Source organism: Canis lupus, chromosome 9, assembly GCF_048164855.1.
Source record: "Canis lupus baileyi chromosome 9, mCanLup2.hap1, whole genome shotgun sequence".
Lineage (NCBI taxonomy): Eukaryota > Metazoa > Chordata > Mammalia > Carnivora > Canidae > Canis > Canis lupus.
The window spans coordinates 70187116-70212912 of NC_132846.1; the positions used below are offsets into that span (position 1 = coordinate 70187116).

General features: G+C 46.8%; 1 protein-coding gene across 9 annotated transcripts in view; it reads left to right on the top strand.

The window, feature by feature from the left end:
* WDR25 (WD repeat domain 25) overlaps positions 1-25797 on the top strand; it is a 142639-nt gene that overhangs the window by 81607 nt on the left and 35235 nt on the right. For all 9 annotated transcript variants that reach the window (XM_072839922.1, XM_072839925.1, XM_072839923.1 and 6 more), the window contains 2 exons: positions 5792-5939; positions 18656-18786. In XM_072839922.1, coding sequence (XP_072696023.1) covers positions 5792-5939; positions 18656-18786 — 279 coding nt within the window. The remainder of the gene's footprint in view (positions 1-5791; positions 5940-18655; positions 18787-25797) is intronic.

A 25797-nucleotide genomic window follows, 5' to 3' on the forward strand; every position in this document is an offset into this window, starting at 1 on the left:
GGAACTTTTGACAATATGTAAATAGTATTCATGTCTGATAAAAACATTGTGCAAACTAGAAATAGAATTTCCTCAAACTGATAAGGGCATGTATGAAAACATTAGCTTTCACATTTTACTTAACTATATAAAAGATGGACTGCTTTCCCCATCAGACCGGGAACAAGGCAAGGGTATCCACTCCCACCATGTTTCTTCAGCATTGTAGATTCTAGCCAGTGCAATAAGACAAGAAAAAGAAGTATAAGTATCCATATTGGAAAGGAGGAAGTAAAACTATCTTTATTTGCAGACAACCCAATTTGTCTATGTAGAAAATTCTACTGAATCTACAAAAAAGCTTCTAGAATTGAAAAGTTGGTTTAGCAAAGTTGCAGAATTGAAGGTTAATATTCAAAAATTAATTATATTTCTAAGTATTGGAAACAACCTGATATTAAAAATCAAAAATACTATTTACAATATCATCAAAACATGAAGTCATTAGGAATAAATTTGACAAAAGATGTGCAAGATTTTTTCATTAAAAAACTGCATAATATCACTCAAGAAACTAAAGAAGAGGGATCCCTGGGTGGCGCAGCGGTTTGGCGCCTGCCTTTGGCCCAGGGCATGATCCTGGAGACCCGGGATCGAATCCCACATCGGGCTCCCGGTGCATGGAGCCTGCTTCTCCCTCTGCCTGTGTCTCTGCCTCTCTCTCTCTCTGTGACTATCATAAATAAATAAAAATTAAAAAAAAAAAAAGAAACTAAAGAAGACCTAAATAAAAGGAGAGACATATCCTTTTCATGCATTGGAAGACTGAATATTGTTAAGGCATCTCCCCAAATTGGTCTGTAGATTCAATGCAATTCTAGCCCTTGACACTCACGTTGTAAAGGAATCCCAAGCTTTTGCAGGCACATGTCTTGGTGAAATTTGGGCACCGGTTGCACAGGCTTGCTGAGCCAATGAGTCTGATAGTGGTCTCTGGAATGATGTCATGGGGCAGCAGGAGTGTCAGGGGTGGAAAAGAGACCAGGAGGTATGGTGGACTAGGAAGGTCTGCAAGGCAGGAGATGTCAGGGAGGGGCCAAATCAGAGGCAAAGTTCACCCAGAAGTTTGATAGCTATTATGTCCAGATGGTAGAATTATGGATGATTCTTATTTTTTTCTTTGTGTTTCTGAGGTGTGTTTCCCAGGGCAGACTTACTTTTAAGTAAGAAAAACCACAATCAGAGAAACCACAATCTTGCCGTTGATTCCTATGGGATATTGTTTTTTTGCGCATCTATGTAATTTGAATATTTTACAAGGAGGTTGTATTTGTTTTGTAATCAAAAACAAAAGGTGGACAGGTAGGGAGGGGGAATGTTGCTAAAGCAATAGGTCTTAAGAGACTGTGAGGAGCCCCTAATGGGGCCGTGTATCAGTAACCAGGATGTGGGAACCACAGTAAATACAGTACAGCCAAGCAAATGCACATTTTATTTGTCATGTTCTTTCTGAATCTGATTTCTGTTGGACACATAGAATGTCTCTCTCTAGTTAATGCATCAAGTCATCTTAGAACATTTGACAGAAGACTTAACTCCTTAATTCCACGGAGGCAGATTGGTATCTCTAATTACTTAATTGGAAAAAGGTACACACTTCAGGCTGCCACAGTGTTTGGGAATTAATCTTTAAAACCTGACAGTGAACATTAAATTCAATTAGGGAGAGCGATTAGCAGAGATTCTTCTCTCCTTCACCCTGGGTAGCTTTGAGAAGTGGCTGACTGGTCTGCATTGATTCTGACGCTATCCTTGTGTGTATATCAACCAGGAGAGCCAAGTATGCATTTTTCACTTCAGAGGAGAGTTATCGGACAATTTACAGATTGATGGATTGCCTTAAACATGTCTCCACAGCTGATTCAGAAGGCCTCCCTGGCCAAGAATTCAGACTCACCAGTTTGCTGCTTTGGGCCTTGGTGCTTTCTCCTCCTCTTCTCTTTCTTCCTCCCCTTGTTTCCTCCTCATTCCTTAACCTTCTTCTCCTTCTCCTTATTTTGTTGGTTCTACATTCCAAGAGAGGCTGCTTTTCTCCTGCCTCCAACTGGTCCAGCTGTGCTTCTCTCTCCCCCAGATTCTTGCAGAAGTTCCACACTGTGTCCCTGTGTCTCCCCTGCCCTGCACTCTATTCCTGGCATAGTAGCCAGAGGGGCCCTGTTTCTGCCTGTAAGGTTCTTCCCTGATTTCTGTACAGCTTCCTTCCTCACCCTTTCAGATCTTCCTTAAAAGCCACCACCATTTCCACTCCTCCTCCTGACCTTAGGTCCCCTTTCCTGCTCACTTATGCCCTTAGTCTTTAACACCACCTTGTATACTGTCTAGATGCTACTTGTTTTTCTTGTTTAATGTCTGTCTCATTGAAGATAGGGGATTTTGTTTTAGTTATTTACTGCTGAACAATGCCTGGCTAATAGCAGGTACTCAGGAAATGTTTGTTGAATGAATGGAAAAAATGAGTTTATTTTTATTTATTTATTTTTTGGTGGGGAGGGGCAGCATTAGAGGGAGAGAGAATCTTTTTTTTTAATTTTTATTTATTTATGATAGTCACATAGAGAGAGAGAGAGGCAGAGACATAGGCAGAGGGAGAAGCAGGCTCCATGCACCGGGAGCCCGACGTGGGATTCGATCCCGGGTCTCCAGGATCGCGCCCTGGGCCAAAGGCAGGCGCTAAACCGCTGCGCCACCCAGGGATCCCAGGGGGAGAAAATCTTAAGCAGGCTTAATGCTCAGCACAGAGCCAGATATGGGGCTTGAGCTTACAACCCTGAGTTCATGACCTAAGCCAAAATCAAGAGTCAGATGCTTTAGCCTACTGAGCCACTCAGGTGTCTTCCCAAATGAATAGTTTAATAGATGGAAACATTTGGGAATATTTGCTTCAAGGCATAGTCATATTCTCTTTTCCTCTCTCTCTCGGAAATACAGTGTAGTGTTCATAGTGCTCTTCACCCAGCCCCATCCTTGCCTGCCACTCCCTGGAGTGACTGCCATCTTCATACATGTTATTGTAGTCTTACTGCAAATGCACAAATAAACATGATAGATTTTTGCATCATGCGTGTTTTTAAGATTGTGGTGAAATGCATAAAGCACAGGATTTACTGTTTTAACGATTTTCAAGTGCACAGTTCAGTGGCAGTGGGCACATTCATTCACATTGCTGTGCAACCATCATCACCATCCATCTCTGGAACTCTGTCTCATAAAACTAAAACTAAATAAATGAGACACTGTCTCATAAAACTAAAACTAAATAAAACTAAAATAAAAATGGGGACCCTAACCCTAACCCTAACCCTAACCCAGTGTCCCCATTAAACACTGACTTCCTACTCTCCCCTTCCCAGTCCCTGGCGCCTCCATTCTCCTTTCGATAGCTATGATTTTGACCTTCTAGGAATCTCATGTAAATAGAATGATACAGTATTTGCCCTTCTGTGACTGGCTTATGTTACCCAGCACGGTGTCTTCAGGGTCCATCCACATTGGAGCAGGTGTCAGAATCTCCCTTCTTTTTTAGCCTGAATTGTAGTTCATTGTATGGATGGACCAGGTGTTGTTGATCCATTTATCTATTGATAGACTAACTGGGGTTGCTCCCACCTTTTGGCTCCTGCTATGGACGTTGGTGTGCAGATATCTCTTTTGAGACCCTGTTTTCAGTTTCTTGGGTATGTACACACAAGTGGACTTGCTGGATCCTCTGGTGACTCTATGCACAATTTTTTTAAAAAAATTATTTATTTGAGAGAGTGGGTGCGAGAGGGAGCATCAATGGTGGGGAGGCAGAGGGAGAGGTCAACAGTGCACGGAGGGTCCAGTTTCACCACATTCTCCCCACACTTATTCTTTTCTTTTCCCTCCCTCCCTACCTCCATTCTTTTCTTTTCCCTCCCTCCCTACCTCCTTTCCTTCCTTCCTTCCTTTTTCAGTAGAAGCTATGAGCATTAAGTAGTGTTTCGTGTGTTTTTATAATTTAGATGGCTTTTTGCTGCATATATGCAGCTTGTCTTATATAATCAATATTATGTTTTCTATTGTTTAGCCATGTTAACCCTGTAGGTGTAGCTCATTAATTTTACTTTATTTTTTTCTATTAGTCTTACTTGTACATAGTTTTGGAAAAAACTGCACTCTGTTCTACCACAAACTCCCACTCCACTTTGAAGTCTTCTGGCTGTTTCTTCCATTATTTCTATCCATATTTCAAACTTTTTGTTTTTTCTTTAAGTAGGCTCCACGCCCAACGTGGGGCTGGAACTCATGCTGAGATGAGTTGCATCTCTACCAGACTGAGCCAGCCAGGCACCCCTCTGTCCATATTTCAAATGTAAATGCTGCTATTTCTTGATTTTTCAGTTTGAGACCCTAGCTATTAACCCCTAAGAAGAAAAAAAGGATCCGAGCTCTTAGCATGCTTTGATGGCTGCTATTGACCTCTTATTTTCTTAAGCTCAGACATTTACATATACCCAGAAAACATTCTTTCAGAACTCTGATCCTTTGCATTTTGAGGACTTTGAGGATGCAGCAGGATGAATTTTCCCATCTTGAAAGGAAGTCTGTCTCCAGATTGGGTCTGTGGATGTGTAGGTACACTTTGGGATATTAGGGAAATGAAGATGTGAAGCTTGGGTTCCTGATGTAACTGAGAGAGAGTCTGAGAACACTGCTCTTAAGAACTCTGTGCATGGCAAGCCCCAAGGAGCACGCCCACCAGCCCCACTTATCCCTCACCACAGTCCTTGGGATGAGGCTCTTCTTAACCCCCACGTTGTGGAAGAGGAGATAGAGGCCAGGGAGGCCAAGTCACATGACCTGCAAGCACATAGGAGACACTTGGCTCTGATGCCCATGTTTTGGCTGCAGATGCTCTTCTTGCTTCTCATGTTCGATCCTCTGAGCCACCTCAGGTGTTGGGCAGGAGCATCCCCTGCTTCCTGTAGTGACAGTGAAGGTAGGAGACTAGCCCTCCTGGGCGTCAGTGCATGCCCAAGCCCAGAGCCAGCCCTGCCAGGCTCCATGCTAACCAGCTGTTCCTTGGGGTTCTTGGGAGAGCTGGTGAAGGGCTCTCTCACGTGTGGAGTGGCCCTGGCTCTTAGATTGTGTGGTTCTATACTTGGCTTAAGAACATATTTCAGAAGTCACTGAATGTACATGGGGCTTTCTGCCACAGACCTCATCACCATGGAAAGCTAGGGTGGGAATGAAGGATAGTACCTTCTGCCCAGAAAAAAGGACAGCTGGCCCTTTGGGTCCTTGCCTGGTTGTATGCACAGGTGTGGCAAGCTCTGTTTTGGATCTTACTCTTAAAACTGGGCTGAAGAGAGCCTGACCTGGTGTAGTGTCCATTCCAGGGCTCACAAAGCCCTGTCCAAGAGGACAGATGTCAGAGATGCAGGCAACACTGGGCTAAAGGAAGTGTGAGCAGAGCAGGATGTTTGGTGGGGAGTAGCTGCAGAGTGGATGGGAAGGGCTTGGAGGCTGGGTGGCAGAAGTCAAGCATGCTGTTTTCTTGAGGGCTTCCTTAACCCCAGTAAAGGTTTTGGGAAAAAGCTCCCCTTCAATTCATCAGCCCCAGGTCTTTGCACCTCTGTAAGGAAAAGTCTAACAGCTAGGTATTGTTTTGATGATAAAATAACAGGAATCTAGTTCCACTGTGAGTCCCTCTCCTCCTGTAGAGGGGTCAAGCTGAGCCCTGGAGGTCAGGTCCCTGTTTTTGACATCGGGCACTGTGTTTGCCTTGTAGGTGTGGAATGCTGTGGACTCAGGCCGCTGCCTACAGACATACTCCCTGCATAGCGAGGCGGTGCGGGCTGCCCGGTGGTCTCCCTGTGGCCGGCGCATCCTCAGTGGTGGCTTCGACTTCGCCCTACACCTAACAGACCTCGAAACAGGTGTGTTTCACTGCATTGTTATCCTGAGGCACCCCTCCCTCGGAGCTGGCAACTGAGTCAGCTTTCTCGTTGGGAAGCTTCTCTGGGTGGTCAGTAGCCACAAGCTGCATACAGTTTCAGGGCAATAGGACATAGCCCTCAGAAGAAGCTCACACTTGGAGATTATGTTTCCAAGGCATTTGCCTGGAACCAAGACTCTCCATGGAGGGTTCGAGGTGGGCCTCTGCCAGCCTGCCCAGAGGACAGAGCCCCAAGGTTGTCTCAGCCCCAAGCTGTGGGGATGGATAAAGAGGTGGCTTTTTAATCAACTTCTGACATGTAATTTGTACCAAAATAGATTTAGCTTTATCACAATGTCCTTCGGTTGGAATCAGTTTAGAATTCCTGTCAATTCATTATCGTTGAAAGGCTGTAAGGAATGATTCCAGCTCATAGGGAAAGTCTGCAAACGAGTTCTGCTTTAATGCCTACACTGAAAAGGCATTTGGGTAAGATGGATTTGTGCTGGGTAAATCCTAAGGGGGCTCTTGACAAGCAGGGCGAGAAGGAGAGATAAGTCAGTGGAAAGAACTTTATATTACTGAGTGCTCCTACACACCCAATCTAGCTGCAGCCCCTGAGTGGGGTCTCATTTGTGCTCATCAGGTGAGAACAGAGCCAGAGGTATGGAGCTGGCCTGAAACCTCTGCCCCGACTCAGGCTGTATGGTCTAAGTACCACGTTGCCTTTTCCTCCCTGGGCTCCTTCTGGTCAGTTTTCTGCTGGACACTCTGCCGAGGCCAGGAGGGGAGGCCAGAGTTGCTACCCATCCATGAGGTGTCCCCTTCAGCCTGCAGAGAGGTCTCCCATGCCCAACAGTGGAGGCGCTAGGGTCTGGCAAGCAGGAGATGACAGTTCTCAGCCCAACCACACAGCTTCTGCCCAGCAGCTTGGAGGGGGTACAGGGAAGGAACCAATGGATAGTTTGGGGGATCTGTGCGGTTTGTTTCCTACCTCGAATACCCTCATCACCTCTGGACTGCTGAGGGGCAGCCTCACTGCTCCGCTGCTCGAACCTCATGCGCTCACAGTGAGGATGAAGACAAGACTCGTGGCTGCATCAATGGCCAGTACCATGCCACAGGCTGCCCATGATTCTTTTCCCCTATTCATGGGTGAGAAGCCTGAGGCTCACAGCAGCAAGTAGCTTGCTCAGAGCCTCCCAGTGGTGCATGGCAAGTGAGGATTTAAGCCATGTCTGCAATTTCAAATCCTGTGCCCTCTCCACTGTGCTGAGTGTATGATGTTTTTCTTCTCAACAAAGTGTTTCCCCAACTGTTTGTAGTCTTACCATGAGCTCTACAGAGTCAATGAGGGGGCCAGGGCTCAGGGGTTTGGTGCCACCTAGTTGGTGATGACTGCAGCAGGTTATATCCCAACCACCCACTTACATATGAGGTCTCATTTAGACCCCACTCACCCTTCAGGGCTGGCACCGTGTGCTGTCAGACTCCTGTTTGCAGGCACTGGTCTGCCAGGCTCACCATGACGCCTGTGTTCCTAGTAAACTGTGTACAGCATTGGAGACACAGAGGGAACAAGACCCAGGATCTGCCCTAGAAGCTCTTGTTTGCGAAAGGGGCAGACAGAAGCGCAGAGAGAATCTCAAGTCACAGTGATAGGGCGAGATATAGGTACAGGAACTTGTAGCCTAGAAGATCAAGAATGTCTTCTGGGAGAAAGTGGAACCTACTCTGAGGCAAGAACGAGTGGGGTAGAGAATTTAGGTGACGGGGGCACGATTGAGGGGGAGGGAAGTGCGTTCTCAGTAGGTAGAGCAATGAGGACACATTTGTTACAGGAACATGAACCACAATGGTGTGTTTGGAATTGTGGGGTGCAGGAACCCAGGGGCAGCGAGTCTGAAGGTGCAGTTCCTGGCCTATGAGGTGTGTGTTCTCCAGCCGCTATTCCCCCTCCAGGGTCACTGAACACCCCTGGGTACCCACACTATCCACCCATGGAGTGCAGGACCGGTGCTTCTTGCAGGTGAGGAGTGAGGTTGGATGGATCAAATACAGGTTCATTTAATAACAGTAATGGATTCCTAGTGGCCCTTTGTCCCAATGGATCTCAATCAACAGATGTTAGACAGTGCCATTGCGTGTGTGGGTGTGTGTGAGTGTGTGTGTGGGGGAGTGGTTCCGAAATTTTTAGATGTTTAAAGAGAGTCTTCCTGCCTGACAAATTAGGGACTGCCACAGCAGATGGCAGTAGGGGGCCATTGCTGAGTGTGGAGTAGGAGAGAATCATGGCTTGATTTGTACTCTGGGCAGTTCTCCCTAGTGTCTGCAGCTGATTGGGTATGACTGAGGCAGGGTGGAGGACCGGAGGAGGGGAAGAGACATGCCTTGTCCAGTTGGTGGCAGAACTTTACTGGAGAAAAGCTTGTCTGGCCCCAGGCCCAGCGTGCTCCTCCCAGCTGTGGTGTGTTGGGTGGTTTAGCCTCTGTCCTTAGGGCTTTTCTGCTCCACCCCTCTCCCGGGAATAGCATTCCCCACCTGGTTCATTTGTTGAGCGTTCAGTTCCATTCATTCAGTAGGTACTTACTACCTACTAGGTATAGGACCTGGTGCTTGGGCTATAGTGGTGAGCATGTTGGATATTCTTTGTCCCTTTGGGGAAAGGGTCTCAGGGTTTGGGCCTCACCCCTGGGGAAGCCCTCCAGCTCCTTAGGTGGGGCCTCTCCTGCTGAGGGGGTTCCTGGTTTCTGTGTCCGTCTCCCTGACTAGTGTGGAATCGCCGTGCGAATGGGACTTGTCAAGGGAGTCTTAGTGTCTTCATTATCTGGCCAGGCTGGCTCAGAGCAGCAGCTCGGCATGTGTGAGTAGAGGCTGGCCCTTGCTGGGCAGTGAAACCCATCAGTGGCTGCTGGGGTAGGGGAGTAGGCTCCCCATGTGTCTCCCACCTCAGCTCTGCATCCCCATCCCAGGTTGTACTGGTGCTTTCTTTAGCAGAGGCTGGTGGGCTTGGGCAGCCCCTGTGGCTCTTGGCCTGGTTTGACTTATCTCGTCCTTTCTCATCACTAAGTCTGATTTTCCTTTTTACTTGATCTGCCTCTTTCCGCCCTTGGTGATTTGGCTTTTTCATTTCAATCTAATTAGAACTCCCTGCCAGGAGAAGGCAATGCAGGGCGTTCTCACCGCAGCGCTTTGAGAATTAGTCACTCGGTGCCCATTGTCGTTAATGGGAATTTGGCGCCAAGGCCGTTTATCCTGGTGTCCTCAATCAATACAGTTAAAAATCTGTGGATTCTAAAATGTCAATACCCGGCCTGAAATATGGAGGGCCAGCAACATTTTATCTCGTTAATTTATAGTTCTGACGGGCTGTTGGCTTATAGGACAACCATGAATCAACACCTAAATAAAATCCGCTCACAGATTCATTATTTTTGGTGCTCCCGCTTCAGTCTGTAATCTTCCTAACAAAATGTCTCTGGTGCATTAGGCTGAGGTGGCCTCAGGGAACCCTGTCGACTCCACCAGGGCCCGAATGTCGGCTGCCTTATGAGTCAGCTGACCTGCACACCAAATCAGCCAGTCTCCATAGAATCCTCTGAAGAGCTTATTCAGTTCTGCTGGCCCTGGTCTCTTGCAGGTTCCAGCCCCGCCAGGCAGCTGTCCCCAGCCTGGCTATTAAGGCCTCAGAGGTATATGCATGTCCTCCTACTTTGCATTTATTGGCTGCAAAAGAGATTTTCCTCTCCCTGGAGCCCTCAGGGCCCTGGCTGGAGAGGGCACCTTGTCCTCCTTTTAGCCTGGTCTACTCTCTTGATGTGTGTCCAGTCTGTCCCAGACATCCTTGCAATGCCACCTGGTCCCAGGTACCTGATGTTGGAGGCAGTGCAGTGTGATAGGAGCATGGATGAGGTACAAATGTGTTCTTCCACTTACCTGAGCTGGGTGTCCTTGGGTAAAGTTCCTCCATCTCCATTTCCACATCTGTGGAAGGGGGTAACAGTGCCTGGCAGGGTGGCAGAGTGGTTGAGGGATAGGCTGAGATAATGTTTGTGAATACTTTACAGAATGCCTGGTTCAAGGTAGGCACTCAAAAAATATGTTCCTTCCTCTAAGAGACCCTTTGGATGGTGAGAAATAATGAACCTTATTCCTGCTGAGTGTCCAGAGAACCCCAGTTGCTGGGCCATTTCCTCATATTGAGCAGCTTTTATGGCTCAGCTTCAAAAGCCCTCAATCTGATGATCCCCAGCCAGCTTACTAGTGTGGCCCTTGGTCCCCCATGTGGTTATCTGGGGGGTAGGCTGGGAAGAAGATAGCCCTTCCAGGGTTCTCCCGGCTTCTCCATGTTTTGCTTCTCCATGACAAAATACTACTGGTGGTAGGCTAGCTGCTTCTTCCTGGTGGTGGAATGGCAGCTGCCTCTTTAAGATGAGCTTGCAGACCTCCCACAGCTCAGCCTGACCCTCTCTCCAGAGTCCCAAGCACCCAGTGCTGAAGAAGGTCATGGCCTTCCGTACTCAGATACCCACTGCCCATGGCCTTGCTGTCCCTAGCACTTGGTCAGCGCCTGCTCTGGGGGTCCCTGTGTCTTTCACTGGGGGGTTATGGTGCATGGAAATGAGCAGCCAACTGGGACTGGATCCACAAAGACCATTTCTGATGTTTTCCAAGAAGTGTGTTCTGGTCATGCATCATGATTGGGGCCCCCACCACAGAAGCACTCCAGGAAAGTGGAATGCCACATTGGCTGTGTGTGCGCCATGGGCCTGGCTCCAGATGGTGTGGCCCCGTTTCCTAGCACACTGCTTGGCCTGTTTCAAGCCAAAATCAATAAGTAGATGTTAGTCCCTTTGCTTACTATGTATTTAGTCTCTACTCTCACCTTTGAGAACAGTGTTGTTATCCCCATTTTATTGACCAAGACACAGAGGGCTGGAGTGTGCAGGGGCTTGTTTGAGGCCTCACAGCCGGCAGTGACAGAGCGGGGATCCGCCTCTGGTCTGTATGACTGGCAGAGGCTGCCACGTCTGTTTCCCTGCCATAGATGAACCGTTTGCTTAAGGGAGCTTGCTTGGCTCTCCCTTGGGCAGCTGGCTTACCACATAAGGAGGATAACTTGGGGGCTCCGGGAGGAAGATGCAGCTCAGATCTTGACTAGTCTTCTGAAGGAGGCTTCTCTGGCTGTTGACAGCCACCGCTCCAGTGGGAGAGACTTGAGCCCTATGATTATAGGACACTTGGCAGAGGAAGGGGGAGAAGCATCTAAATTAGAACCCTGACGAAGAAGACCAGGAGCTCACAGGACTTCAGAGAAGAGGCTGCAGATGGGGCTCCTTTGGGGCTGAGTGGTGCCGCCCATACAGGTCTAGGAGGAGGTGCCTGCAGAAGGGCCTGGGCTTCCCCATTCTTAGGCTTTCGAGCACCATGACTGCATATCTCTGCAGTAGCTTCCCAGAAGCACTCAGTTAGGCATCCTTCAGGTGCCTGTGGAGGTAGGAAGGCAGACACCCAGCTGCATCACAGGCCTCTAGCCAGTGGGCATACTTGTGCAGCTCCTCATGGTATAGGCACGTTTTGTGTAGTCAGTTCTTTGGGCCTAGAGTTTTGCCACTGGAACTAGATACGAAGTCTCTGAGGGGCTCCGGAGCCCAGTGATCTCTGCGCTGACAACAGTTCTGGTGATGCCCCTCTGGTGCCTTCTTGCCTGGCGAGCAGCTGTCCACGCTCCCTCCCACCCATGGATGCAGGCAGTGTTGGGTTCCTCCCCACCCCTCACTGACTTTTCTGCTTTTTCCTTGTCTTCAGCCAGGCCTCTTTCTCCTAAGTTCATTCCTTCACTGATACCCCATTCCTGGCCCACTTTTAAACATGCTTGTTCTCAAGGCCACATCCTCTTCAGCCCTGGGTACCCAGTTCAATTCCCATGCACACCCTTTCTCTTTTACTCTGAAGAGTTTTTCTCTCTAGTCTCAGCCTTATTTTCTTTCTGTACAGCTTTGGGGTGAGAAGCCAGCTCTAGTTATGGATATGAAATCTAGTGTTATTCAACTTCAGTGAAACACCCTAGCCCTGAATCTCATACTTTGGAAGGTGCCTACAGGTCTTGCCATATGTCCATATACATCCATGCCATCACCCTCTGGGTGGATAAAAGACGGGTTTTTCTCAACGGTACTAGTTCATTGGCTGCCGTCACAGCACGTGGGGGCAGTGCATCGTCTCTGTGTGTGCTGAGTGGCAGCTGTGCAGTGGTGTGGCTGACCTTGCAGGTCAAACAGCCTCTGGGGACTGGCTGGGAGACCAAACACAGATACCTGCAGGGTCCCCAGAAAGCCAACTTGAGGCAAAGTTTTAAGACACACTTTGTTTGCAAGTTGAGAATTTTTTTTTTTAATTTTAAAAATTCAGTCTTGTCCAGATAATTAAGAGCATTGGCCAGATTGATGTGAAGGAGGTTTTACCACAACGGCTGCTGTTTCTCCATTGCTGCCCCCACTGTGTGCGGGCCTGTCATCCATCTGGGGCCTGCCATCTTCCATGCTTCTTCCTGATTCAGGACAACTGCTTCAGCTATGCTTTATTACCCTGGTTTTGTGGATCCGAGAGGACTGCTGGGCTCAGCTGGAGGCCCCCACTCATCCTGGGAGACCTGCAGACACAGGCCTGTCTGCCTCATACCCAGACCCTTCCCAGGACCCTGCCGGCGTGCCTATATAGCCCCTGTTTCTGATTCATAGAGTTTGATTTGAAAGTTAGTAAGCTCCTTTTCTCGTTAACTTTGAGTCAGGATGGTTGGATTTACAGCTGGCCGAGTCCTTCCCAGAGGATGAGTGTAACGATATTGATTTTAGTGAAATGAGTCATATGCCGCCTGCCTGGGAACACAAGCTCAATCACCACAAGCCTACAGCATCAGCTTTCCCCTGTCAACATCCTACATGTTTGTGAGTCCATGGATGTGAACAAAGAGCTAAGGAGAAGGAAAGGTCATGGATAGCTTGTAGGCAGGTGAGGTGGGGTGCAGAGAGCGGGGCTCTGGGGTTAGACAGGTCCAGCCCCTCTCCCAACGTGGCTGACTTGTGCAGCCCTGGATGAGGCCTCACCTCCCTGAGCTTTCATTTCTCCCGCTGTGAAATGGGCTAATTACACCTACCACAGAGGGTTGTTACATGACACGCAAGCCACATGCAAGCCTAGAGATAACAGGTGCAGAGGAAGACATGATGAACTTTCCTTCTCTTTCTTGGAGACCCATACTTGGGTTTCACCTGACTTGGATCAAATATCTGTTGCATTCCAGAAACTAGGCTGGGGGCCAGACATGCTGAGTAGAAGAGGAGGACCCTTTGGGGACCCAGAGCCTTGCATGACAATAGGGTTCCCCAAGGTAGGCATTAGAGTGACAGGCAGTGTTGCCCCAGCCACATAGTTGGTCACCTGGGTCTCCACTTGAGAAAAGGAGAGGGGGCAACTCTGAGGAATTCCCTGGCATGTTGCCAGCTGCTTTATCTTAACAGTATTAGTGATAGAAGCATGGGTAGTCATAATAGTGTCAAGAGAACAAATTGAGTTTCTGCATCCTGTTTTAAACATATTTTTGCTTTAATGACGATTTATAGTTTATTTGTGTCATTATTGATTCAAGGAGGAAAAGAAGTGATTTTTCCTAACTCTAACAGAATCTGAACAGTTCTTGCACTGGTTGAGTTCATTATAACCAGATCGATAAAGCCAGTGTTAGTGGATTAAATATTTTAAAACTCAATTTCCTATAAGCAGCATACAGTGAATAAATAGAACTCTATAACAAACATGTAAGCAAGCAAGAGAGTCTCGAGGTTAAAGGTTATGAGGCAACAAACCATCGAGCTTAAAGTAGCATCGCCAGAGAGGACATGATAAACAAGGTACTTGGTATATAAAAACATCGAGTGGGAACAAGTCTGACAAGCAAGGACCTTCACCTTCACCATGGCGAGTGTTCACGTAGGAGATAGTCTCTGATAAATATTTCCATCCTTTGTCCACGTCTCTTCAACAAACTGTAAAAGCTAGCCCAGGGCATCATGTTCTCAGAGCCTCAAGACAGAAAGAAACTCCAGATCATTCCTCCCTCAAGGTTCCTGCTGTTAAAAACATATAGCCCTTGGGTTAGCCTTTAATCTAACCAAGGATGAATTCAGTAATTTGAAGTTTAATTTTCTCACACATTTAAAGGCTCCTTTTTGTTGTTTGCTGTCTGCCAGGTCCACTGGAACACTTTATATATTATGTAGTATGTATGTTGCCCTCTGGACAGTCTTATGTGTATGAGGCTGTGCAACACTGCAGTGAGGGATCTGCCCAAGGGACCTGCCCAACATCCCTCCCCTGTAAGTGACAGGGCCGGGATGGCACCTGGGTCTGTGTGGTTCTCAGCGCCTCTGCTACACCACCTCCTGTTCCGGGCACAGTGCTGGACGATGGCAGCTGGCGTCCCGATTTCAGAGCCACAGTCTTGTGCTAGATCTCCTTCCTTTAATGTTTCCCATTACGTGTCTAGAAGCTTATTAAAATTTTTTTAAAATCTTTTAGTTTTGGACCCTTTTAACAAACAAATACAGCAAAGGCCTAGGTCTTTATAAACCAAAGTAGGAAAAAAGATATTAAACCATAGCTTGTCTTCTAACAGGAACATTTTTTTTACTTAAGAGACTTAGATTCTCTTCTCAGTCTCTTTAGGAGGTTGAAGAATAACATGCAGAAATACATGGGGTTTTTTTTAGCAGAAAAAGCTCAGTCCTCATCTTTTAGCAACTCAGCTTTCACTTTCCTCCCATCTTTTCCCCATTGTTGGCAAGACTGTATCACTGCACTTTTTGAAAAAATATGGCTAATTCACTGCTGTTTCTGAAATAAGCATATGGTTATATGCCATGGTCCAAGAAACAAGGAACATTTTTCTCCAGGCAGATAGTTTGTTTTTCCTTTTGGGCTTAAGGACTGGCAGTGAATGTGAGCGAGCAAGAGGTCAGCAGTGGGCACAGTTGCCTCTGTCAGGAGGACAGATTTCTGGCCTGCCAGGGCCTTCTCAGTGATGGGAGGGCCACAGTGGCATAGATGTGCTCCTTTCCCATTGAGGGGGACATGATGGTGGTCCACTCCCTCATTCCTCAGACAAATCTCTGCTACTTGGCTGGAGCAAGTGTCCTGAGGCCTGAGCTACAGGTTTGATGTCCATCCTGAGATCTTCACAAGTGCTGCTCTGAGTACTGTCCCAGGTGTATGGAGACCAGGACAAGTGGCATCTGCTAACTGGGCACATCATGGGTGGTTTTTGACCATCAACTGTAGCTTGAATGAGTTTCAGGAAAGAAGAGGAAGCTCAAGGAATACCAAGTTTCCAGTTGGATTAATTCCTGAGATAGTTTCTTGTCTGTTGATCAAATGAGAGAGAGACATAGGACCCAGACTACTGTAAGTCTCCTTATCTTTCCGATGCCTTTTTATTTATTTATTTATAGATTTTATTCATTTATTCATGAGAGAGAAAGAGAGGCAGAGACACAGGCAGAGGGAGAAGCAGGCTCCACATAAGGAGCCCGACGCAGGACTTGATCCCGGGACTCCAGGATCACGCTCTGGGTCAAAGGCAGGCGCCAAACCGCTGAGCCACCCAGGGATCCCCCTCCGATGCTTTTTTAGAAGAATTCTTTATTAAATAAAAAATTATGACAATATTAGTATAATTTAAAAAGTTATCTCACTACCCCTAGAACAATTCACTTCAAGTTGGTGAATCTCTTCCCAGTCTGTCCATACCAATCCCTACTTAATATTTTTGTAATTCAAGAATAGGTATGGACGTTGTCCATCTTGCCAAAGAGCCCTGTTCATGATTCCAGTTTTATTTTTTTATTTTTTATTTATTTATTTTTTATTTTTAAAAAATAATTTATTTATGAGATACACACACACACACACACACACACACACACAGATAGAGAGAGAGAGAGAGAGGCAGAGACACAGGCAGAGGGAGAAGCAGGCTCCATGCAGGGAGCCCGACGTGGGACTCGATCCTGGGTCTCCAGGATCGCGCCCTGGGCAGTGCTAAACCGCTGCACCACCTGGGCTGCCCATGATTCCAATTTTAAACAGCTTTTCCATATTCCACCAGGCAGACACCTGTATTTGCCTTAACTGCTCCCATTGGGTTGGACAGCTAGGCTGTTGTTTATTTACAGTCCGTTCACTATTACAGATGATAGGATCCTAAGTGGCCAGCTCATGACAACACTGCAGCAACATAGGGTGACTTTGAAAATCTTTATGCACTGCATGTCTCAGCAACAGTTAGGGGCTTGTTGAGCTTAAAGAAATGTAGAGTCTTCTTTCACAAAACCTCAAGTCCTTCTCAGAGTTTCTCGGATAACACATAACTACAGATTGTGGATCCCTGGAAGATGTTAGGAAATAAATCAACACAATTGTCCATCATGGGAAAGGTGACACATTTTAATAAAGAACAGGAGAGTAACTGCTTTCCAAGAAGGTTGTACTATGGGAAGAACATTTTGAAACCAGATGTTTTTGTTTCCATCATTCTCTAAGTTTTGTTGCCAAGAACTACATGAATGTGTCACCTTTTAAAAACACTAATGCCTGCACTATTAACTTGAGAGCAGTTTTTCTGGTCTCCTTTAAAATCCTTTAAATGAAAATTTTGGTGGATTTTGAATTTGATTGTTAAAAATATGAGAATGCAGTAATGCCCTCTAATTAGTGGCAGGAACCATTCTCTGACTTGAGGGGAAATGGAACTTCACTAGTAAAAATAGTCACAAAATCCTTTGTGTCAGTGGTGGATGGAAGTAGATACTTTCTCCCTTGATGCCAGTGGTGAATGTCTTCTGTCCAGGTCCGTGCATCTCTGGGAGAAGTCTTTGCTGGCTCTGACAGACTTTGATTAGTGAAGCCATAACTGGGCTCCTTTCAGATCAGTGAGTCACAGAAAGTTCCCTACATTTGAAAAAAAAGTGGAAGCAGAGCCAGTTCAGTAGCTCTCACTAAAAATGTTATAACACATTTCAAAGAGATTTGTTGATACACTTAGTAAATGGCATGTTAAGATATATTTTTAAATATTGGTTATTTTGTCCTTATCTCATCCTTTAAAATGGTTTATTTTTGGTATTTTAATGCTCATAATTTATTGGCATGGTAGCTCACTGTGTAACTTACAAACAAACAACTTGGAGATACGTGCTTAAGGGCTTTTCCTTGATGGGGCATGCTGTCAGAAGAGTGCAGAGACCATGGATCTAGGCAAATTGGATTTATAAAGGCTCCTGCTGTAACTCGAGAGTACCAATCGATGACTTTCATTTCCTTACCTGGTGAGCTGGTACAGTACTGTGTAGGGGTCCTGAACACAAAGCAGGGCAGCTGGAAGTGCTTTCTGAAATGAATGAGCAAACATGGTTTCTGGGTTCCCGTAAGAGGAAATGATGCTTGAGATCTTGGTGTCACATTGGTCTCCTCCTTGGCCACCAGCTTCTTGTGTCCCTAACTGCCCACTGCTTTGCCAGTAAAGGAGTTTCTGTGAGCCAGGGGCAGTCAGGGTTGTTTCTCTTAGGCTATGTGTGCCCTTGCTGACATATCTGAGGGATGCCACCTTCAAGCTCCTGGTGTATTGCATAGCAGGTACCATGCCCAAAATGTGCAGAATGTCCCCTGGAGTCCTGTTCAGAGGCAGCACTCAGATTTCTGGTGGTGAGAATGGCTTCCAAGACCAGTCTGGTTTCTGATAGATTTTCAGTGGTGGTGAATTGAACGCATGAAGACTACAGCCAGTGCTCTGGGATATAAGGTGGCACCGTATAGAGGGAAGGAGTATTGGCTTTGGAACCCAACGGACTTGAGTTCAGGGTCAGATTTCCATTCCCTACATGGCCTGTGTTCAACCTATTTATATAGCTTACCTCTGAAAGATCACAGTGACAAAAGAGACTTTTCCCACACTGTGTCTATATACACACACACATTTGCACAGTGCACATGAGTGTGTGACAGCAGTTTCAGGGCAGTATGTAAAGGATAGGGACTGTCTTGAGTCCTGCAGAACCAGTGAGACCCAGTTGGGCATATCACCTATCCATGCTGGCATTCAGGCCCTCGTGGTATCATGTTCTCATTTTTTGCCCAATGTATCATATCACCCCTACCTGTTACACCCTGGAGTAAACCATTCATAGGTTTGTTGTAAGGTTATGATTGTAAGATGACTGATCCTAAAAAGGCCACTTTGGAGCATCCTGCTTTTTCTTTTGTAGACTCCTAAGTAAGTAATCTCTATATTACCCGTGCAGCTTTGGTAATGTACTTAATTTCCCTGAGCCTTGGCTTCTTCCAGTTGTGGAGCAGGTGTAGGGCATTGTGTGGCTAAGATGAGTTGATGCATGGCGTTTACAGAACACAAGAAAGGTGGTGTTCATGGGTCCAGCCATTAGCTTAGCCCTAGGGGAGTTCAGCTAATCAAGGGCAGGGCTGGCCAGAACATGAGGCAGAAGTTGCTGCCGCCCCTGTTGTGCTTCCAGAAAGTCTCAAGGCCCCCTTGGGCCCAGATGGGCTGTGTCTGCCCGTAGCTCTACACCAGATGGCATCTGAGTTTTAAGGTATTTATTTTGTGATCCAAGTATTTTTTAACTCCTTATTCTCTGTTTTGTGTTGCAGGAACCCAGCTCTTCAGTGGTCAGAGTGACTTTAGAATCACCACCTTGAAATTTCATCCGAAAGACCACAGCCTTTTTGTGTGTGGAGGCTTCCACCCTGAAGTCAAAGCTTGGGATATAAGGACTGGCAAGGTGATGCCCGTCTTCCTTCTGTGGCCTCTCCACAGGAGAGTTTGCTGCAGAGGTGTGAATGCCTGGGGGCGGGCCAGCATCTAGGTGCGGGACCCTGGAGATGGGGTAGTTACCACTTCATGTTTCAACAGTGCTCAACGTAATGTGTAGATGTTTTTAAAGAACATTCTTGATTGGTTAGGATATTGAAACATCAGAGGTGTGATTCTGTGTAGCATGTTATTGAAAACATTTATTGAGCATCTACTGTGTGCAAATGTTTCCAGATGGTATAAAATGAATTGGCTTTTGGGTTACTCAAGGGAATAATGTATGGATGCAGTTAATTGGTGTGGAGCAGCACTGTTTGTGTGTGCATGCCTGTGTGCATATATACATGTGTATGCATGCATATGTATGTATGCACCCATGTGTGTGCACATGTGTATATGTGTGCTGTGTGCTTGCACGTGTGTTGTGTGCATGTGTGTGTGGGGGGTAGGTCGCCATTCAGGTGAGTACTTTCATCTTAGTGTATAAGGCTCCTTAGAGACCATGTTCCTTCTGGGGCTAAAAGTCTGGTCATGATGATCCCACAAAGAAGTGGTTTCCATCCCACTGTTTGCCAAGCTGCTGCTTCTTTTGCCTTCACCCACTTGATAAATGGCAGCTCCACCCATCTAGGTGTGTGGGCGAGAACCATCAGAATTGTCCCTTGTCTCTGCTCTTTTTCTCATCCCCACGTCTAAACCATGAGCAAATCCTGTGGTAGCTCTGGTTTAAGCTGCCCTTGACTCTCGCTGGGATAATTTAGTAGTTTCCATTGTAGTCTCTCTCTTTCCCCACTCCTCACAGTTTGTTCTTAGCACAGCAGCCAGAGTGATCTATCATAGTGTAAGTCGGATGTGCCTCTCCTCTGGTCAGAACCTCTGGGTTCTGATTTCACTCATAGTAAAGGCCAGTGTCCCCCCAGTGGCCCACAAGGCCCACATGATCTTCCCTTACCCCCTTCTCACCATCTCCAGCCCCACTGGTGTCTTTGCCTTTCCTAAAACACACCCACACATTCCTGCCTCAGGGCCTTTGCCCTGCTACACCTTCCACCTGGAATGTTCTTTTCCTAATTTCTCTGTAGAGGTTCCCTCCCTGTCTCCTACAGGGTTCTGTTCAAATACTACCTTTCCAGTGAGGCCTTCTCTGACTTCCCTGACCACCTTGATGGTCACTCCCTCACTGTTCTCCCTACCATTTATCACCGCCTGGCATCCTGTGGATTTTAGACATTTGTGTATTTGCCTCTCTGCCTTCACGTGAATGTAAGCTCTGCCAGGGGAGGGATTTTTGTCTGTTTTGTTTGCTGTTGACTTCCAGCTCCTAGAATAGTGCCTGGCATACAGTTAGGATATTGAAAGCACTCAGCAAGCAAGCCATCGTTGAGTGAGAGAATGAAGGAGAAAGGCAGTTATGCGGAATGTGTATGTATGGAAGGTAGGAGTTTGAAGTGAGTGTGAGGACCAGTGACTGACTTGACCTGGCAGGGCATGGACTCTGGGCAAGTGTTCTGGCCTTGGACAGAGAGGCCCCCTGGCATGCGAGTCTCACTTGGGGTTAGCAGTGAGAAGAGAAGCCAGGGCTGAGGATGGGTTCATGGAGGAGTAGTGAGGAAGAGCCATGGCCTGACTGCCTTTGGGGTGCTCCATGACTTTAGGATGACTTGTTTTCAAAATCTGAGAAGCACCACCCCTGTCTGAAGGTGGCATCCAGCCACTTGAGTCCTGTAGGGTAGTTAAGAATAAAACCCATGTTAAGTTTAACTTTGAAAGAAGAGGGTACAGACTTTCAGAGTGTCTTCCTGCATTTGTGATTTAGGGGATTCAGGGAGCTCTAAAGTCCCACCGTGAAGAACTCCAGCCTGCCGCAGTATCAAAAGGTGGTACCTTAAAGGCTTCCCTCCAGGACTGCCTTCTGCCCCACCTTGGATCTCCCAGATGTGAAAGTTGAACTGGCCACTGCAAGAAGGCACCGGCTTTGGAATGGGCTGTTGGCGTTTTGAGAACATAAGACCAGCTTCTTTAAAGAAAATGTAAAGTTTTGTCTAGAGGTATCTTGCATAAAGTACTTCACATGTGGGAAAACTAAAGCACAGTAAAAGGTACTCTTTTAAAATAAATCTCAAAAAAAAAAATCTCACATTTTTCTTTTATGAAGAAACTTCTTTTTACAAAAATATTCAGAAAAGAGAGAAAAGTTACCCATAAAGAAGTGGACACAGTGGAATTAAAAAAAAAAAAAAAAAAAAAAAGAACCACTGAAACACTTATATTTGGGCTGCGTGTGTTGGAAAGTCTTAGTCATGCTGTTTGAAGAGGGACCTTCGATTACCCAGTCCCTGCTGACGGCCACGTCCCTTAAAGGTGTGCTTACTGTTTTTAGCCTCAAAGACCAAATACGTAAGAGATTACTCACCAAGGACGCCATCTGATTTAAGAGTTTGTTAAAAATATTGGATTTTCTCCTAGGGCAGTCACCATCTGACAAGCTCTGAAAATGCTGGGGGAGAAGCAATTAGAAGCAGATGTTGCTGTGACTGGTATTGGCATGTTTGCGAGTCTCTCCCAAGCTAATAATGCGGATACAGGGATCTGTGCAATGTTTGTTTTTACTTCCTCTTTAACGACAACCCGACTGCCTCTCCTCCCGGTCTGGGTCACGGGCCAGTTCCATTTGCATCAGTGGGCTCAGAGACAGCTCTCCCCTGCTTCAGTTATGTTTCCTCTGACAGGTGCTGCCTGAGTGTCTCAAATGGGTGCAGCCAGTGGACCAGAGAGGGAAGGCACAGGGTCCCTGCCCTCCTGGCTCCCACCTGAGGTGGCTCCCTTTTGAGCCTGCCAGGCCGTTGTGGATGCCTGGCGCTGTCCCTGGTGCTGAACTCTCCCACCGTCTCCTGTGTGGATGAAAGTCTGGGGCTGGGCAGCTTAGCTTTTTTGGACTACCCTCAGGAACAGTGGTGAAAACTGCAGGTGGGGGGATCCCTGGGTGGCTCAGCGGTTTAGCGCCTGCCTTCTGCCCAGGGCGTGATTCTAGAGACCCGGGATCGAGTCCCACATCAGACTCCCTGCATGGAGCCTGCTTCTCCCTCTGCCTGTGTCTCTGCCCCTGCCCCCTTCTCTCTTTCTCTCTCTGTGTCTCTCTCAAATAAATAAATAAATAAATAATCTTAAAAAAAAACTGCAGGTGGAGGCAGGAGGGACACAGACCCTTAGCTTAAAAAGCAGCTTCCCCGTTAAATACAGTGGGAGGGACTGTTTTATTGTGAAAGTAATATGTGATCACATAACAAATGGGAAGATAGAGGGAAGTAAAGGGAAGGGGTAGTAGAGACAGCCACAGGTAGATATTAGTAGCGTTGTAGTGCTTTTCTTTCTTTCTTTCTTTCTTTCTTTCTTTCTTTCTTTCTTTCTTTCTTTCTTTCTTTCTTTTTCTTTCTTTCTTTCTTTCTTTCTTTCTCTCTTTTTCTTTCTTCTCTTTCTTTCTTTTCTTTTCTCTTTTCTTTTCTTTCTCTGTGTGTGTGTGTTTAAGTGCATGTATTTTTTTTAAACATTGCTTGATCATATTTTTATACTCAGTTTTATATTTTACTTTTCACATAACATGGTAATGTAAGGGTTTTCCTTGTTATCACACACTCTTGCAGAATTTTTAGTACATCCCTTTGATGCAGAGTGCTTAGCTGACTTGCTTCTTGCTTTATCCCTGGTGCTCAGAGCAGAGTCTGACATAAATCAGCAGTTGATAAATACGGATCAAATAAGTTGTTTTCAAATGGCTTAACTTATTAAACTATTTCCTTACGTTAGACAGTATCTCTTTTTTCCTTTTTCTTTCTCTTTCTTTCTCTCTCTATTTAAAATGAGTATATGTAAAAAAAAATAAAAAAAAATGAGTAGATGTGAAAGTGGAGATGAGGGTCAACAAACTATAGCTCAGGGCTAAATCCGGCTTGCCTTCTGCTTTTGTAAAGTTTTATTGGAAAACAGCCACATGCACTCATTCGTGTATCATCTGGAACTGCTTTCACATGACAGTGGCAGAGCTGAGTAGTTGCAACACAGACCACATGGGCTGCAGAACCTGGCTGGGCCCTGCTGTGGCTATGTCTGGCTGTGACATCTGTCATTCTATTGATTCTCGAGACTATCTTCCTGAGTCTGAAGCTGAGGCTGACGGGTGGGTGCCCCTCTGCCTCACTCTGTTAGGGGCATCCTTGCAGAAACTTTGTGCTCAGAGAATTTCTTTTCCAGAGAACAGTCTTCAGTCAAAGTATATGAGCATTTTCTATCGTTGTTATAATCTCCAAACAGACCATCCAGGTCTACTTTATTATATGTTCCATTATAAGACATATATCTGTGCATCTGGTGCTATTTTTGAGGTTTATTTCCTTAAACTTGGGTCCCAGAACTCAAATCAGTGGATCAAAGTGAATCAGCATTTTGAAGGCTTTCCAAGGATAGAGCTGAGGCATGCTGTGCTGGGATAGTGAGCCCATCCCTGGAGCACCACTGCAGGGCCAGACAACCTCTTGCCACAGTCTGAGAAAACGGAGTCTGAAGAGTAGTTGGAACAGAGAACTTTTAAGCTACTTTCCAGTCATAGAATTTTATGACCCTTAAGCTGAGCCAAATGATAAATGCTGGGATTCTGGACTTCTCGGGGCCAGCCCAATTCATTAGAGCAAATGGGCTGTTTGGCTTCTCTTTCTTCTTTTCTTGGCTGATCTCTCTCTGCCTCGGGTTTGATGATTGGAGCACATCTCTCATTGCTGCAAAGTGCCTTGACTTCATTTCCAGCAGGTCAGCAGGATGTGTTCCGTGTGAGTCAGCTGAGCACGCACGCTCAAGCTGGTGTAATACCACCAGCAGGATCTCTGACCTCTTCCTCCCAATAGTGTGCTTGAACACGGGTGTGGCTTGGAGTCCAGGATGCCTGTGGGTTGGCCTTCATGTCACTGTAGGGTCCCTCTCTCCATAAGCCCTTCCCAGCTTCCAGTGCTGCTGACCTGAGCTGCGGGAGACCTGGGCTCATGGCCTCCTTGTACCACCCACACAGACGGATGATTGTAGGCAAACCCCCTAGACTACAGTCTCTCTCAGCCGTGGTTTCCCTGTTGGTATAATCAAGGGGCAGGACAAAGCCGTTCATAAAGCATGGCTTTGCACACTACCTGTGTGCCGGAGAGCACCTGGGGCTCTTGTTAGGATGCAGATTCTGTGTCAGCAGGTGTGCAGTGAGGTTGACATCTTAGTCTGTCGGAGCTATTAGAACAAAATACCATAGACTGAGGAGCTTAAACAACAGATATTTATTTTGCAGTTTTGGAGGCTGGGAGCCCAATATCAGGGTGCCAGCATGGTCGGGTTCTGGTGAGGACTCTCCTCCTGGCTTGCAGAGGGCTCCTTTCTTGCTGGGTCCTCACATAATGGAGGGAAAGAGCTACAATCTCTCCATCCCCCTAGAAGGATGCAGTCCCATTATGGGGGACACACCCTCCTGACCTCATCTAAACCTTAACACTTTCCAGAGGCCTTTTCTCCAGATACTATCACATTGAAGATTAGGGCTCAACATACAGATTTGGCGGGGGGACACATTCAGTCCATTGCACATGAGATCTTGGATTTTTAATAAGCTCCTAGGAGATGCAGAGGCAAATGGTCTATGGACCACACTTTGAAAAGCCAGGGCTGTGAGCTCCCTTGGCTTTCATCCTTGATTGACCTCCCCCCACTGTCTGTGACCTATTTCAGTGATAACTCCTTGCCTTCTTACTTGACTGTGAGTTCCTTCCGCTGACAGGTGTTTAGAGCTGCCTCTGAGGGGCTGAGTTGAATCATGCCTGTGCCTCAGCATCTCTCACAGGGCCTGGACCAGACAGGTGCTCAAGGAGTAACCTGAGTTAGCTCTTCCTCTGATCATGACAGAGCCCCGAAGCAGCACCTTCCTGCCCCTGGCTTGGGGGCACTGGCTGCCCTGGGCTCTGAACAGATAGAATGGCCCTCCAACAAATGGGATATAAGGGCTAGCTGCAGTTCAGCTACAACTGGTCACTTGGGAAATGAGGACAGAAGCTTGGGTGATCCTGCGTTATGTGAGGTATATTGTTATGGTTCTGACAGCACAGTAGTTGGTGGGCTCTGAGCTCTTGTGCTCTTGGTGTTTGATAGATGACAGTAGCTGGCCTCACTTCTCTCCAGCCCCACAGGTCCTTGGCTATGAGTGTAATGTGGACGGGGGGGGGGGGGCGCGGGGGGGTAGAGCCACAGACATGTAATGCATGGTCCCAGCTCTCCAGGGCCTATTGGCACTGTGGGAAATGCTCAGGATATTTGCTTTGTAGTTACTGTAACGTTCACTTTAAGAGGACTACGTAGTTTGAACCAAGTTAACATAGGTATTATATTCACCCTTGTGTCACGAATTGAACTTTTTTTTTTTTTTTAAGATTTTATTTATTTATCCATGAGAGACAGAGAGAGAAAGGCAGAGACACAGGCAGAGGGAGAAGCAGGCTCCTCGCAGGGAGCCCGATGTGGGACTTGATCCCAGAACTGGGGATCACGCCCTGAGCCAAAGGCAGATGCTCAAATGCTGAGCCACCTAGGTGTCCCATGAATCAAACTTATAAGAAAAACTGTAGGGGCTTAAAAATCATAATGCACATTTAGCAGATCACTCTTTTTGCAAGATTAAAGTATGGAACCCCAACCTCAGCAAATTACCTCTCAGTTGAGCAGGATCCAGCACTGGAAATTAGAGCCACTTTGGCAAATCTAGGACATGTGGCTCCTGACTTGGGATCTTGGCTTCTGCCCTGGTTCTTCTTCCCTTCTGTGGGCAGAGCTGGTGCTCTAGTTGGCTCCCAAGAAGGAGAGTTGCAGATGCATTCAGACCTGTTTGGGCCTCCAGAACACTGACCCTTCACCCATTCTGGGATAAATTCTCACAATAACGTGTCTCTGATAGGCCAGCTCA